Source organism: Miniopterus natalensis, chromosome 3, assembly GCF_054644295.1.
Source record: "Miniopterus natalensis isolate mMinNat1 chromosome 3, mMinNat1.hap1, whole genome shotgun sequence".
Classification (NCBI taxonomy): Eukaryota; Metazoa; Chordata; class Mammalia; order Chiroptera; family Miniopteridae; genus Miniopterus; species Miniopterus natalensis.
The window spans coordinates 73,736,604-73,752,977 of NC_142083.1; the positions used below are offsets into that span (position 1 = coordinate 73,736,604).

The following is a 16,374-nucleotide window of genomic DNA, read 5'->3' on the forward strand; positions in this document are numbered from 1 at the left end:
AAACTGGAGAGGGAACTTGCGACTCCATGCCCACCGCCCACCACGCCAACCAAACTCCCCCCACATTGCCAGGCCTTCGTACCCACGCGCTCAGCCCGCAGCGCAGAGCCCACGCTCTCCACGCCGCAGCGCCACGGGCGGCCAGCCTCTGCCCGGTCACCGCCGGGAACCCTGGGACGTGTAGTCTTCCGCGGCTCTCGGCGGGGCCCCTGGCAGCGAGGTCGGGTGCCGTTCCCACAGACGCTACGCCTGCTCTCGCCATACGCGTCTTCAGACTCACTGACTCCAAGAGTGCCAGAGAGGCAGGGTAGTGGGCTGGCTGCTGGAGGGGGCAGTTTCCAGCGAGGTCTTTGTAGGGCCTTGGACAAATGTATTTCGAGGGAGAACAGGCTCAGGACCAGGCACGCAGGGTGTACTCAACGAACAGGTGCTATTGCTATCTTTACTGGCCAGGCAGAGACAGTTCAGCCCCTAAGTGTGCGTGTGGGCCCAGGGCCAGGTCCTTTTGATCCCCTCCCCCAGCTCTCACACCTTCCCAAAAGGCCCAGAGGTTACTCCCAAACATATTTGATCCAGCAACTCAGGTGCCCCTCTCTGTCTCACCCAAGTTACCCTTAATGCCTCTGGCCATCCACAAACACTCTAAGCCTACTCAGAAATATCTGATATTTATTTCCCAACATTTTGAAAATTTTTTACAAATTGAATAAAAGAAATGAAGGGGAGAAGTGGGATCCCAGGCCTGGCCCTGGGCTCCTGATGAGGGGTGACGGTATGAAAATGTCTCCTCGCCCACAACTCCTGGCCTGCAGCCCTAGCCTCTCCTATCAACCTTACCTAAGAGTGAGGTGGGGGCTTTCGAAGGATGTGGGGTTCCCCCCTAGAGGGGACTCCGGGCATCCTGTTTCAGGCCCTGAACTGGTTCAGGCTTGGGGCTAGTGTGGGCACAGATGTGGCGCCGTCTGCGCCTCTCATGCCTGCGGGCCAGCTGCCGTAGTTGTTTCCGAATGGCCCACAGCACCAGATACACTTCCCGCAGCATCTCAGCTTCCGGTGACTGCAAAGGGGACCCAGTCCTTATTTCGGAGGGAACTGAGGTAGAACTCACAGATGACTGAAAGAGAGAGATGTGCACATGTAAACAGCTCGGTCTAGGGAGAAACTGCAGGTTTCACCTGCAGATAAATAGCAAAGGCTTTTATTTAATTCCACTTCCTTTGTTAGGCCTCAGCTCAGGTATTGCCTCCTCCAGGAAGTTGTCTCAGTCTACATTAGGCATTCGTCTCTACCCTTGTGTTTGCCCTGTCATACCACGTTTCATCACTTTGTTCTGCAGACTTGTCTGTTTTCAACACTATAATGCAAGCTCCTGGAAGATTGGGACCATGTCTGACCCACCTTTGGGTCCCCACTAGTGTTCCATGGAAAGTATATTAAGATGAAAAAGGACCTGTCTCCAGCCCCGAGCTCCTTTCTGACCTCCAGGTCTGTATATTCCCACTGTCTCCTAGACATCTCTCTGCAGATGTCTTATCAGCATCTTAACTCATCTTGTCCCAAAGCCTAAACTCATCATCTCTCCTAAGTATGTCCTTGCTCCTTTATTCTCTCCCCTTGATGGCTCCAGCCTTCTCTGACTTCTATTTCTCTCTATCCCCTCACCATATTCCAACCAAACACTTGGTACAATTCTACCCCTTAAATATCGTTCCAATCCATGAACTTGTTCTACCTGATGCCTCTCCCCCAGTCCAGAATATCCTCCTCTCTCAGCGTCAACTGCAACACCTCCAGTGGGTCTTCCTGCCTTTCCTCTTGTCCCCTTCTGACTCTGCAGGGCAGCCAAGTGATTTTAAATTAATGCTGCAATACTTCATTCAAGGCCAAGATCTACACATTTCCCTTTTTTAAATTAAGTTTTTGACTTTGAGATAATTGTAGATTCATATGTAGTTGTGAGAAATAATAGAGTTCCTATATACCTTTACCCTGTAGTCCCCGGCCCCCATAGTAAAATCTTGCAAAACTCTAGCACAATGTCATAGGATATTGACAATGATACACTCCACTGATCTTATTCACATTTCCCCAGTTTTACTTGTATTCGTGTGTGTGTGTGTTGAATCCTACCCAATTTTATATCATATGTGCAGGTTCACGTATCCAACTCCTATAGTCAAGATGATACAGGAGATTTTCATCACAGGATTCCTCAGCCCCTGGCAACCACTAACCACTAATCAGTTCTCCATTTCTATAATTTTAGTATTTCAAGAATGGTATATCATATAAATGGAATCACACAGTAAGTATATAACTTTTAGGGCTTGGTTATTTTCATTGGCATAATTCCCATAAAATTCATCTAAGTTGTTTCATGTATCAATAGTCTGTTCTTTTTTATGCTGAAAATGGATATATCACAGTTTAACCATTCACCCATTGAGGACATTTGGGTTGGTTTTGGCTATTACAAATAAAACTAATATGAACATTCATGTACAGATTTTTGTGGGAACATAAAATTTCATTCATTCATTAGAATAAATGCCCGAGAGTACAACAGCTGGGTCATATGAATGTTGCATGATTCATTTTATAAGAAACTACCAAACTGGTCTGGCCAGTGTTGCTCAATGGTTGTACATTGACCCATGAACCTAGAGGTCATGGTTCAATTCCCAGTCAGGGCATATGCCCAGGGTTGCTGACTTGATCCCCAGTAGGGGGTGTGCAGGAGGCAGCTGACCAATGATTCTCTCTCATCGTTGATGTTTCTATCTTTCTCTCCCTCTTCCTTCCTCTCTGAAATCAATAAAAAGAGAAAAAAAGAAACTACCAAACTGTTTTCTAGAGTGGCTGTGCCATTTTACATTCCCACCAGCAACGTAGGAGTGCGGGTGAGCTTTCTAAATCAAAATCTGATTGTGTCACTCCGCTCAAATGTCTGCAAGGCCTCCTTCCTATTGCTCTTAGGGCCAAATTCAAACTCCACAACTAGCCACCAACCCTCCCTTGTACTAGCTGACCCTCAGCTCCAGGATTGCTTTACTCTGACCCATACACCTTGAGCCAGCCCTCCAAACATGCTCTTCCTTCATAAATGCTCCTTTCACTCCCTCCACTTTCCTTTAACCACCTCCACCCTGCTCCAAGCCAAGGTAAATCCTTCGATCTCAGCTTTACCCTCTCTTCTGTTAGGAAGGCCTTCCTTGACTTCCCAGGCCTGGATGAGTTGCCTCTCCCCTGGGCTCCCACAGACCCCGTTCATCCCATGTCACACCCCTATGATACTGAACCAACAATGCCTATGATCTCTGTAGGCCCTTTAGTCTGGGTAAATCTTATTCACCATGTATCCTCCGACCCTGCCGCAGCACCTGGCCCTAAGTAGAGGTACAGGAAATAAATGCTGAACAAGTGAATGGAGGGAGGAATGAGTCATGGGGGTAGCGGTGGGAAGGTTGTTGGGGACAAGGGGGATATGGTACTGACCTTCCAGCTGCACATTTGCCAGCCAGACTGGAGGGCCGAGACCATGAGGGTGGAGACAGATTTGACAGCTGTCTGGGGCAGCTGCAACAGGGACCGGCCCCCACGGCCCGGCTCCACTTTAGACCCATCTGCTGTCTTGGCCAATACGCAGGGATCGGCCACCTTGAGTAACACTTCCATCTTGGAGGCCTTAGCCTCTTTAGGGGGCTCAACCAACTTGAAAGTCTCAACCACACTGGGAGCCTTCTCCATCTTCCACGCCTTTTTCTTGGAGTCAGGGTGTTCCGAGATGGCTGACTTAGTTTTGTGCTTCCAGAAAAATACCTAAGAACCAAGAAGGGAGAGGAAGGACAGGAGAAAGGGCCAGAGTGGAGACAACAGTTAGAAGAAGGAAAGGCACGGAAGGGATGGGACAGTGTGTGTCCTGGCCTCCTCCCTGACTGTCCCACCCCTCACTTCTCTCTGCCTGTCTTGTTTGACCCCAGGAAGCCAGAAGGGGAGGGAGGCCAGGTAGAGGGGGTGTTTCTGTGACCTAGAAGTCATTGACCAGCACTTCCCACCCCAGCACGTTATGAGGGAGGAAACTCACCACGTAAGAAATCTTTAGCCAAACCCATCGGAAGAACCGTATGACTATAGCCATTTCTCCCAATTCACGAGTCCCAAGTAGGGGGCAAAACTAGCATTTGGTATGGGGGGTGGGGGACAAGCTGCAGGCCAGTGGCTGCTACCTAAGGGGTCTCTTGGGAACTTCAAGCGCAGCAGTGAAGAAAGAAATAGAGAATCTAGGGGGAAAGCTCCCCCTGACGATTCATCCTAGGCCTTCCCTCCCCTCCCTGGGACAGGGAGAGGAGTCAAAGTGAATGAGAACCCAGAGTGAGGGAGAGTTCTAGCCCATTGTGAGAGCCTGCCTGGCCTTGACCCCAACCCCCGAGGCCCTTCCAGGCCAATTCCTGTGCCCTCAGCCCTTCTTCCTCCAGAGACAGGGAAGGGAAACTAACATTTACGGAGCACCTGGTACTCGCTGGGCATTTTCTGTATATGATGTCCTACAATTCTCACAGCAGCCCTCAGGTAGGTTTGTCAGTGCCATTTTACCCACAAGGATTCAGAGAAACCAGAGAACCTGCCCAAGGTCATAATAATAGGGAGCTATAGTGTGGGGAGTCCAACTCAGGTCGGCCTCCAGTATCCAGCTCTCTAAGGGTCCTCTCTGGTCTGGGGGCAGGGTCCTCCCGAGGCTGAGGCAGCTGCTTTTCCCTTCTTCCCCACTAGATGGGATCCTTATCCCTACCTGCCTCTAGGGCCCGGGATGGGAGCCCAGCTGAGGCTGCCTGGGAGGGGCCTGCTCACTCGCAGGGCACCGTCCTCAGCCAGCTGGGGGTGGAAGCCACAGAGGCTGGCCAAGCCTGGCGAGGGCACTGTGTGCCCGGGAAGCCTGGCCCACACCCAGGGCTGAGACAAGGGGCCCATTCAGGGCCCCCTGCCCCACCCCCAAGCAGCCACCCGGATCCAGCCCGCAGAGGGGACACACTGGGAAGCTGGGGGTGGATCCCGCACAATCACCAAAGGCCTCATTGTTTCCCTGTGCCGCCCCCCCCCCCCCAGCTCGTGGGCTGACAGCCCCCTCCACCCTCTCTCCCTCCCTCCACCTTGCCTTGCCTGCCCCTTTCCCAGGACCTGGCAGGCCACTCACTAGCTCCCTTTCCAGCATCTCTTTTGACCACTCTGAGCCACATTAAACCTCCCCAGTTAGGGCAAGATCTCCAGGGCAGCCTACAGCCTTAATCCCTCTCCCACAGTAGAAATTGCTGGTGCAGGCCCCACTGTCTGGACACAAGCAACGAGATGCCAACTTCCAGATTCAAGTTTCTTCAGATTTTTTTAATTATAATTATTATTTTAATAACCTGAATCCCAGAACTTCCAGATGCTGTCCATACTCCCTCCCCTGGGCAGGGAAGAGGGGCACTTCCAGGGAAGAAGGATGGGGTGTCTGCCAGAAAGCCTCCAACTCCCTCAAGCCATCTACTGCTGGGGTCCCAGAACACTGACACCTAAGGAGGGAGGAGGGACCTCCATCTAACAACCAGTCCTGAAGCCCTCCCTCCTCCATCAAGGCCTGGGGATGCCCCAGCCCAGTCCCTGGGCATGAAGGGGAGATAGAGGAAGGGTTGGGGGACAGGCCAATTCTGAGCCTTCAACTCCCATCCCCAGGAATAAGGGGGAATTAAAGCTGCATAGGAAGAGGGGGCAGGCAGCTACCCAAGGCCTGGCAGCTGTAGCAGCCCCCAAAGGCACATTGTGAGGGAAGGGAGGCTCAGACGGAGGGCCCATTGGGCGCAGGGGGCCCAAGCCGTGGGACCCCCGAGGAGGGCAGTTGGGCCAGCTGCTCAGGGCTGGCCAGGGCACGCAGCAGTCCGTTTTCTTGCTCCAGTGCGGCATTCCGCTCAGCCAGGTCCCGGATCTGCTCCTTCAGCACCTCTACCTCCTCACGGACCGCAAACATGAGGTGGGACTTCACCAGGTCCTGGGGGACAGGCAAAGCATCAGGGGTCCCAGGCCACCCCAACCTCATTGCCTGCCCAGTAACTTGAAGGGCTGGGTTCAAGAAATAGCCCTGCTTCCAGGTAATGAGGGACCACTGGGGAAGAAGCAAACGAGGGGAGAGGTAGAGGGAGAACAGGGGAAGAGGCCAGAGGCAAGGTAGGGCTCAAAGACAGAGATGGGGCGGGGAGCAGAGTCAGAGACCAAGGGAAGTGAAGGGTGCAGGTGGAGACTGGAAGGGGTGGAGGGCCCATGGGAACCCAGCTGGGAGCAGGTGGAGGGCATTGTTCCCTAATAATGAGGACAGCAGGAGTAGAGCAGCAGGCCAGCTAACGGAGGCAGGACCTGGGCATCAGCACATGAGCAGGGACCTCCTGGGGCAAAGATGGCTTTTCTTACCATGGCTTGTTCAATCTTGTTGTCAATGCCAACCAGGCTTCCGGAGCCACTGGAGAGAGAGACAGAGAGATGAGAGGTGAGGAGGAGGAGTAGGTGCCAAGCCAGGTGTCTGGACACCACAGCCAGCTGCGTTCCAGGTGTTTCTAAGAACAGGCTCTGGCCTCCACAAGCCCCATTGCTACAGCCTCCCAACCATACCCCAGCCTGTACCTGTGACAGTAGAGAATCAGGGAGAGGAGGGTTTTGTCCATCCCCCGGCGGGGTGAGGGTCTCTGCCCAGGCCCCCCTAGGCCCCGGTGGGGTGGGGGTCCAGATGCCCCTCGGTTGGGGGATGCTCCCCTAGGGGAGCAAGGAGAGGAGACACAGCCCCTTTTCCGGGGAGGCCCTGGAGCCATCCCTACCACTCGGGTCTCAAATGATGACACCAGGGACTTGACAGAGACTCCTGGCTGGGCCATCCCCGAGGGGAAGGATCCCCAGGCCCCCCACAAAGGGAGAGGGCTGTATCAGTACTGCCTGGGGGGCTCAGAGCCCCCCGGGCAGAGTGGTATCTGGCTGGTGCCAGGAAGGCAGAGAGAAGACAGTGCCCAGGGGGTGCTGGTCTGAAAGATATACACCAACCCCCAGGGCAAAGCCTGACTGCTATTGGCTCCTCAGGGACACGGGGACCCCCTCCCACTGGCTTCATGGTGGGCGGGAATTCCCAGACTCAGTCAGTGCCAGTGTCCCCTTCTTACCCTGGCACTAGTCCCAGAGCAGAGGGGAGGGAGCCTGGCTGAGGGAAGTCAGCTGGCAGGCCTGGTCCAGGGAGGGGCTGTGGGTCCAGGAGAGGTGTAAAGGTTGAGGGAGAGCCTGGCGCTGGGAGGCCTCTCCCCACCTCTGACTCCATCCTGCCGCCCTGGTCTAACACTGACCTCCCTCAAGGCCTCAGCTTCTCTCAGCCGGGATGACAGCGGAGGGGGTGGGGTAGGTGTTTGATGTGCTTGTGGTCTTCCTTGGACGGTAAGCAACCCCCTTGCCAACATAAAGCTTACATCATAGGTCACCCCTGGTACTTGGCCAGAGGGTCTCCCACCTCCCATGGTGAGGGCCAGGAGGAATGGGAAAGGTTACCATGGCAACAGAAAGCCCAGAGCCCTAAAAGACAAGCACAGCCTCTGGTCCTGGCTCTGGGGTCTGGAGTCTTGAAGAAGCGAGGGCTTGAGAAAAGGTGGAAAGGTGAAGCTGGAGGTGGGACACCAGGAATAGTAGCAGAGGCTTTTTGAAGACCCCTGGGAGCAGAGTACAGGGAGGGAAGACCAGGTCTGGCTGCAGTTTGTTAAGTGGCCACCAGAGGTCGACACAGGCCTGGCACAACGGTCTCCAGGGCCAGGCTCTGGGTCCCAGAACCAGACTCTCTCTCAAGGCTATCTCTTGGAGGCCCAGGGCCTGAACCATCCTTTGTGCCCTGCCCTATCCTCCAAGGCTCCTTCTCCCCACCACTCAGGCCCCAAGTTCCTGCATCACCCCCTGGCTCACAACCCACCCCTGTCCAGTTTCTGCTTCAGCTGCCTCAGCCCCAGGGCCAACCCTCCAGCCCTCACCCTGTGCTGCAGGATCACCAGCCCTGTCATCCTGCTCCCAGCTTCCCTTCTCTCAGAGTAGGTGGCCCCAACATGCTGCATCCTGTGCCCTTATGCTCAATTGTCAAGCCCTCTCTCGTGGTTGTCATTTCCAACTCACTTTTGGGGGGGGATTAGCACTCATTTCAAGGTGACCCTTGAATGAGGCCCTGTAGCCAGGAAGGGAGCACGAGGGAGCTGGGAATTTTCCATTTCCCATCCAAGCTCTGGGTGCACACAGCACTGACAGGTGGGTAACCAAGGGGGTGGCCAGGCCTTAGAGAATAGCACAAGGTGGGGTGGGGGAAGGACACCTGGAACCTCTGGAATTGGAGGGGAGAGGACAAGTTTAAGAGTAGAGGGCAGGCCGGCCAGCTGGAGAGTCAAAGCAGCTTTCAAGCTATTTCAATCTGAGACACCTCGGTGGAGACTGGGCCACCATAGAACCTCCCCTTTCCCTTCCCCATAAACACAGACACACAGAAACCAAAGAGGGGCAGATTCATAGGAATAGCAACCCTAGCCTTCCTTGGCGGACACTCTGGTAAAGATGCCAAGTAAGTTGTTCATTCTTGCCAGAAATAAAGGAATACTACAATAATAAACATTTGTTGGCTGATAGATGACTATCTCCTGTTTGTCTAGTGCTGGAGAGTTTTTAACAGCACTTTCCACTGTCACATCCTAACATTAACACTTCAAGGGACCAAGACTCTGGCTGGCAACCCAAGCCCTCCCTTTGAGAACCCTGAGTAAGGGGCAGCAGGCACTATGCTAGAATTCCTGGGCAGGGTCAGGAGCCAAAAGCTTGGGGTTGGCTGGGTGAGATCAGCTTTCACCACAAGCCCAAAAGGAGACTTTGTGAATTAGAAATATCCCCCTCTTCAAGACACTTATTGCCATCTTCCAGAAAACTGTCATGAATTCAAGTGTCAACAGTGACTTCAAATATGTGTGGCACCCTTTGGAGTTGTGCAGGGTACAATGTGCACAACTGGGAACTTTGGGTCTGTAGGATACTTGGGTCCTGGGGCAAGGACAGCCTTAGAGTTGGTCTTCCTTTTTGAAGGTCAAATGAAACAGCCTCAAAATGAGGATCACATGAAGAAGCAGGACATCTGGGAGAGGTGAAGGTTCTCATCCCAGGAACAAGGGCCAGCCCTGCTCCCTCACTGTGTTCTAAGGAGCCCCCAGGGGCTGGGCCTGGGGCCAACACAGTGGCATCCGGCTGCCCTGTCTACACTCCCTCCCGGATCTGTGGTGTCTTTGGGGTGGGGCCAGGCTAGGAGGGGGGAGGATGGCTTCTTGCCCAGCTTGGAAGAGCTGTCCCTGCCTCTGTCCTGGAGAGAAAGGGCATCCTAGAGATGGCTGCTGCCTCCTCTTCTCTTGGGACATAGGCATCCAGCACGAAAGTGGAGAGAACATGGTTTTGGTGTCAGACCCAGGCTCTGATTGCAGTCCTGCCACTTATTAGCTGGGTGACCTTGGGCAAGTTGCTATAAAACCTCCTCCTCTGAGTCTCAGTTTCTTCAAGTGGGTATCATGGGGTTGCTTTTAGGATTATGTGACATAAAATGTAGCACCTGACCCAAAGGAGACACCGGATGTAAATGTACCTTTTCTTTCCTGAGTTCCTGGAATTCAGTTCTTATAATACTTGGATCCCCAATGTTGGTCATCCACTCATCCATCCATCCACCTACCCAAACCATCCACCTATCTGATTATTCAAGTACCTCCCAACTTCAAGGCTCTGTTGAGGACTCAAATGTTCTTGCAACTCAGGGGCACTTGAGCAGTCTGAATTCACCAGGCACCCTCTGTTCTCCCATCCCCAGACCCTGAAATTGGTCAGGCATCCTCAACTCCCCATCTGGGATCCAGGCATTTAACACCCCAATCCATTTTCCCTCAAAAGGGAGGTCCCATGCCACTCCGACTGTTCTCCTGCCAGTTTCCAGCAAACCAGAGAGGTGAGGTGGGGGCTATATGTCTCATCCCAGGGGGCCAAAGGAGTGGCCCAACCCAAACCCGCTGGCCCAGCAGGGTGGGGCACAAGGGGCTGGGTTGGGCCAGAGCCCCAGAGGCTTGCAGTGGAGCAGGGTAAAGTGGAAGCTAGGAGCTGGACCGGTCAGACTGGGGTGTGTAGAGGGGATGGGACAGAGGGAGAGAGGGAGGGAGGGAGGGAGGGGACAAGCCAAAAGAATACAGCTGAGGAGGCTTCTGGAGGCAGAACTCTCTAAGTGAAAGCAGGAGGCTGGGCTCTGAAATCAACAGGGGTGGAGGAGGGACAGGGAACCCTAATGCCAGGTTACTTCCCAAATGGGAGGAGGAGAGGGTGGGAAGAGCTGAGAATAGCAGCAATGGGGGCAGGTGACTCTCCAGGCCCTGGCTGACCTCACACCTCACACATTCCTGAGAGCCCCAGCTCAGATGGGAGCCCAGACAGGGCCCTGCCCACACCAGCTCTGCCTCTCATTCTCCGTGGCCTCCACTGGGCCCCTTACCCTCCATCCCATCCACCAGATCCCAGCCACTGCTGCTCTTTCCTCTTCGGCTCCCAGTTCTCCCCAAGACCTCAGGCCTTTTTCTTTGGCGAGACTCAGTCCTGATTCTGGGGACTGGTCTCACAGAGGGGAAGGAGGAAGAATGATCCTCCAGCACCCACTCACTCATCGGCAAGCCCCGCCCCTCGCCCCCAAACCGGAAGTTCCTCCCCCCAAAGCCTCAAACAGGAAGTCCCACTCCTCCCTCCAAAATTAAAGTTATGACTCCCTAGCCCTTCTCCTGGGTTCCTATCAGTCTATAGCCAGAAGGGAGCAGCCTGGCTATCTGACTTGCAATTTTGTTCCTCCCTTTTCAGCTTGCTAACATTCCTATGTTGAAACCTGGCCCTTAAAACAGGAAGTTCTGCCCACCGCCTCCGAACTGAGCCAGATATTCTCCCCCGAAGGGCAAACCCCAGCAGATCTGCTCTCCTGTGCCTTCCCTACGCACCGCAGCCACCCTTTTTATGGCTCTGGCTGAGCCAAGGGGAGGACTCAGCCCTCGGGTGTTCCTGTAGCAGAGAACAGAACCTTAGGAATATGCTTCTTGCTACTAGAGATCCTAAGACCCTCAGGTAGTACACGTGGGCTGTAAGGATGTTACCGCTAAAAACAGGAGTTCCGTTCCCCTCTGCAGGGAGAGCGAGATGGGAACTGGGAGGAGACTGACCCTCTATTCTCATCCATAGCACATTTGCCAGTAAGTTCTTAGGGTTGCCCAAAGATCGCTAAATCTGCAAGAGCTCTGGAATTTGACAATGACTCCCTTCAAACTGCAAAAAAGTACTATGATTGGCAATCCTAAACCAGGGAGTCCCATCCAGCTCTCTCCAGAGAGGGAGTGGGTCCCAAATCAACTCTGCATAGTGTGTTATGCCCAGGCCAGGTTTCTCTGTTTAAGAGGTCCCCTCTGAGTTTAACTTGGGTGAAGGACATCTACCAGGCAGTTTCACGTGGCTATCCCAGGTGCTGGGTTCAGAGGTGGAGCCCACCTACCTATCATCATCGCTGTCCAGGTGGCCACTGATGGCCAGCATGGATCGAGCCAGGCTGAGGCTCTGGGCTGCTGCTGCTCCAAAGGGGTCTGGAGACTTGTGAACCAGACTGGCATCAGGGAAGAAGTAGAGGGCCGGGGAGCTGGGGCGAGAGTCAAGTGGAGGTACCTGGAGGCAGAGAGGTAGGATCTATCATGTCAAGCAAGAGAAAGAAACCAACCACTTTACAACTTGCCTAGTAGTCTTCCTACCTCTCCACCTTTCCCCACAAACCTCCTGCTCTCTTTCACGGACCCAGGAGTCCTGCCCTTACAGTCCCTTTCTTCGCCAAGTCTAGGGAGAGCACTGGGCAGGTACTAGAGGCAAGGAAACAGTGCCCATCCTGAGGACTGGGTGAGTAGCTTCTAAAAAGTGGCTCACAAGGTATCAGAGAAGGGTTCTGATCTGCACAGCACCCTGACACCAGCTGAGCCCAGACCCCTAATCAGAGGCTAATCAGAGAGTGTGTAACTTCTTAAAGCATCTTAAATGTCACTCCCTCAGAGAGGCATTTCCCCACTATTTGACTAGTAAATTCCACTGAACTGTTTTGTGTTTTTTTATAACACCTAACATTACCTGAAATTAAAGTATTTTTGCCTCTCTGCTGCTAGAAGGTAAGCTCCAGAGGGCAGAACATAGTTTGTTCAATAGCTATTTGTAGAATGAATGAATCCTCAGAAAGTGGTCCTCCACCCTCCCATCCAGCCACTCCACCCCCTGTACCCATTCAAGCCTCTCCTCTCAAACTTTTCAGGACTCAGGTGAAGTTATGCTCCAGTTCTCTGGCCCTGGGGTGGCGGGTTGCAGAGATGGAAGAGGCGGAGCCTGGGCGTGGACAGCCCAACAGGCACTGGGGGAGGCTGCAAAAGGGCGGGGGCCACAGGAACAAGCCGCCCCTGTGAGGCCCCAGGAGGCCCCAGCGTCTGGCAAAAGCCAAGAACACAGAGTCCAGGGTGGCTAGAGGGATAGAACAGAGGAAGGGAGCCCAGGTGACGTCCCCAGCTCTCCTCCTGGCCCCTGATAGAGGCAACTGAGAGAGAAGAGGCATGGGGGAATGTAGAAGGAAGACTAAATTTGGGGTAGGGAAGCAGTAGCACAGATGCATGCACATAGGAAAGGATCAAGGCCTGAGAGAAGAAAAGGGGGCTAGGGGCATTGAGAAGAGAGGGGCAGGGTCTGTGGGCCCAAGGAAAGCTCAAGTAGAGCTTAAGGATAGAGAGAGCAGAGGCTGGGGGCAAAGGGGCTCCCTCTGGAAGAGTGTGTGGGGGATGAGGAAGGGACCAGTAAAGGAAACAGCATCTTCTCCCCTCAGTAGGAACTGAATGAAAGAGCACAAGAAAAGTAAGGGGGGGGGGGGCATGAGAGATGAGAGATGTGAGCTTCAGCCCAGGAGGGAGTGGGGGGAGCTAGTCCTGACCGGTCCTGACAGGGCCCAGGCATCCAGTCTCAGGTTATTTTTATACTGTGGTTTGTGCCCAAGGCCAGGAAGGGAGAAAGTTCCCATCCTCACACTCCCTGCCTTTCCTCCTGCAGCCCAAGGTGTTATTTTCTCCTCTAGGACAGACACATCCAACCCTCAATCCTTGGCTGCCCACCCCTCACCCCAGAGACCCAGGAATCCTGCCCCCCAGCCCAGACTTGTTCCTCTTTTGGAGACAGGAAACAGAAAGAGCAAGGATTTAACTCCTTCTCTGCTGCTTCCTGTCTCTCTCCCACACCACAGTGGCGAACCCCAGTTACTGATCCTGGAGAGGCCCAGACACAGGGAACTGAGACAGACAATACCTTCCATCCTTGTAATGGGTCCCCACTATCACCCAATTCCTCAATTTCTCAGAGAAATCTGGCTTGGGTCAAAGCTAAAGAGGGGCTGGAACAAGTGGCTAGCTCATAAGAAGAAAGAAGACCCCCACCACCTTGGGAATGGGGCTGCAAAGGAGAGACAGCAGAATGCCTACTTTTTGCCCCTCCCCCCAACCCTGGCAGCTCTTCTCCCAGAGGCCCAAACACCCAGCCCTGCCTAGGGGTCTCCACCCTCAATGCCTGAAGGGTGAGACCAAGACAGAAGGTGAAGTCCACAGTGAGGAGGGCACATCTCTGTGATGGAGAGATGGGACTGGCTATATGGAGATGGAGACTTGGGTTAAAGACAACAAATGAAAGGCCAAAGAGAAAGAAAGGTACAGAATGTAGGGAAGAGGGAGCCTGAGAGAGAAAACAAAGGCTGCCTGAGAAGTAGAAAAGGAACTCCAAGTGAGATGGCAGGAAGAAAAGAGAGCGGCTATCTGATCTGACAGATAGGTGATGATGGAGTGGGGAGAGGTCAGTATGGAGGTGGAAGCCAATGCCAAGATGGGCAAGCACCACCCCTCAGGTGTCTCCCCCCACCCTGGAACCCAGTTCTTACCTGCCCCATCTCCTCTGGAGCAACCAACTCCATCCTCAGCCGCAGGGCTCCATCCTTAGTTCGGGACAGTGGAGGAATCCCAGCTGCTGAGCCCCCCGCCTCCACTTCCACCTTCAGGGAGGACAGGGGCGTGGCTGCCCTGGATGTGCCCACGCTATCGCCGGCCCCAGGCTCTGGGGGGCGCTGCTGGGGTGGGGAAGCTGACAGAGGGGGTGTTTCCACCTTGGCCTTGCTAGGTACTGCCAGCTGGCCCAGGCCCCCGGTTAGGGAGCGGGCCTGAGGTCCAGGGGAAGTGGGAGGTGGGAGAAGCCAGGAGGTTGGACCCTGAGACAGGCCTGGCTGTGGGATAGGGGCGCCCAGGCTCAAGCTGGCCAGCTCCAACCTGGAATCCAAAGATCTGCCCCCAGTACCCCCTGAGGCCCCTCGAATCCCCTCCAGGAGCCGGCCAAAGCTCGGGGGCTCCAGGTCTCTCTCGTAAACATCCACACACGTCCAACGGCCACGGCGATAAGGCTCTCCCAGGCCCTGTGGCAGTTTCACCACCCGGAAACGGGAGGCAGGGGCCCCAGGCGGTGGGGAACCATTCCTGGGGGTGCCCTTACCCCCTGGCTCGGGGTTGGGCTCCCCGTTGGGCAGGCGGGGTGGGGGCCCAGTGGGGACCGGTAGAGCAGGGGAATCTGGACCTCCAGGGCTCCCGGGGCCCTCATAGTCCGTGGTGACGCTGGTGATTTGGAAACTACTCTTCTTCTTGCCCCCACTCATGGTCCCTGGGGCTCAGGATAGGGCCAAAGCGGGCAGGGGACTGGGCGGTGATGGCTCTTCGAAGGGGCTCAGGCACCCCTGGAACAGGGGAGCCACATGGCAGGGACATCAGGGCCCCTGGGGACGTCTGGGTCCGACATGGCAGGAGGGCCTTGCAGGAACTGGGGGTGCCTGGGTGGTGAAGGGGGAACAGGGTAGGGGAGGCGGAGAGAAGGGGGAGCAGGGGCAGGTTTTTCCTGCTGCTGTTGCTGCCGAACTCCAGAGCTGAGTTTGCAAACTGGAAAAAGAGAGTGAGAGAGTGTGTGTGAGAAAGCAGTGGGCAGGCCACCTCCGGGTCTTCCTCTCTGGGGAGCAGAATGGGGGAGGAAGGGGAAACCACCAGAGACAAAGAGACAGGCAGAGATGACAGAGACCAGAGAATAGAGTACAGTCAGAGTGGGCCCACGGAGCAGGAAGAGGCAGCCCAGACCCAAAGTTGGGCATTTCTCGCCTGGGAGTCAAACTCACGGGACTCCAAGTCGTCCCAAGAGCAAAGGGCTCCAGGGCCTGGGTGAGCAGGGGTGAAGCTGCTCCTCGGCCTGACCGGCTGCTAGGAGGCCTCTGCGGGTCCTCAAGGCCCCCCGCGCCCCAGCTCCCCCATCCCTGGGGCAGGCCCTGCCCGCCGCCCCGGCGCCCCGCCCAGCCCAGCGCCTCACCTCTCGGCCTCCGCCAACAAGCTGGGCCGGGGGTCCCGGCCGCCTAAGATGTCGGGCTGTCCTTTCCCTGGGGCCTCTTGGCCCCAGCAGCGCGGGGGACGCGGGCGGCGCGGGCGGCGGTCAGAGGCTGTCCATTGCTCTTCGGGGGCCGCACCTCAACCCGCAAGGCATCTCCGTGGAAAGTTTGCGCTCCGGAAGAGAAGGAACCCCCGCCTCCTTGGTGGAGCCCAGGCGCGGCCTCTGAAGCCCCAAGTGTCTCTGGGTTGATGCGGGAGGGGGCGGCTCAGCCCCCCAATCCTCCAGGTGGAGCTACTTCGGTGGTCCGGGCGAGTGGGTCTCCCAAGTCTTCTCCCGCGTGGCACCGATGGGTCCCTCCGCTGCCCAGCTCCTTTTGGTTCAGTCTCACAGTCTCCCTCTTTCTGGGCTGTTGACAACCCCCACACCAGGAAGTCCTGCCTCCTCGGGCCTGCTGACTGCTCCTCTCCTCCTCCTTCCCCTCTTCCTCCCCTTCCTCCGCCCTCTCTCCCTCCTGGGGCTCCGGGCCAGCTGGCGCGGGGCCAGGCCTGCCACCGCCGCTGCTAGTGCAGCAGCAGTTGCCGCTGCCGCCGCTGCTGCTGTTGCTCCTGGGGCCTCGACCAAACTCCCTTAACCCCACACCTGCTGGGCGCAAGCCCAGCTTTTCCTTGTCTGGAGAGGCTGCGGAGGGCGGAGAGAAAGGGGAGGAGCCTGCAGGGCGGCCAGGGATTCCCTTACTTGTAGGCACTTGCTGCCATTGGCCTGCAGACACACAGAAGAGTGGGAAGGAACTGATCATGAGCTCTACTGGTACCTGCCACCCCATAAACGCCGGGTAAATGTTATGGTGCTCCTGGAGCTTTTATTGTT

The 16,374-nt window shown here is 55.4% G+C and overlaps 2 protein-coding genes across 2 annotated transcripts; both read right to left on the reverse strand.

The window, feature by feature from the left end:
• Positions 1 to 761: 761 nt before the first annotated feature.
• On the reverse strand, positions 762 to 5,079 carry SPACDR (sperm acrosome developmental regulator). The gene is made up of 3 exons (XM_087815562.1): positions 4,085 to 5,079; positions 3,496 to 3,819; positions 762 to 1,114 (listed from the first exon to the last, which is right to left on the reverse strand). The coding sequence occupies exons 1-3, from the start codon at positions 4,136 to 4,138 to the stop codon at positions 881 to 883; spliced, it is 612 nt and encodes a 203-aa protein (XP_087671688.1). The 5' UTR covers positions 4,139 to 5,079; the 3' UTR covers positions 762 to 880.
• A 279-nt stretch (positions 5,080 to 5,358) lies between these two features.
• Positions 5,359 to 15,956, reverse strand: TSC22D4 (TSC22 domain family member 4). The gene is made up of 5 exons (XM_016217854.2): positions 15,490 to 15,956; positions 14,033 to 15,071; positions 11,585 to 11,751; positions 6,442 to 6,490; positions 5,359 to 6,025 (listed from the first exon to the last, which is right to left on the reverse strand). The coding sequence occupies exons 2-5, from the start codon at positions 14,792 to 14,794 to the stop codon at positions 5,816 to 5,818; spliced, it is 1,188 nt and encodes a 395-aa protein (XP_016073340.2). The 5' UTR covers positions 14,795 to 15,071; positions 15,490 to 15,956; the 3' UTR covers positions 5,359 to 5,815.
• Positions 15,957 to 16,374: the final 418 nt, after the last annotated feature.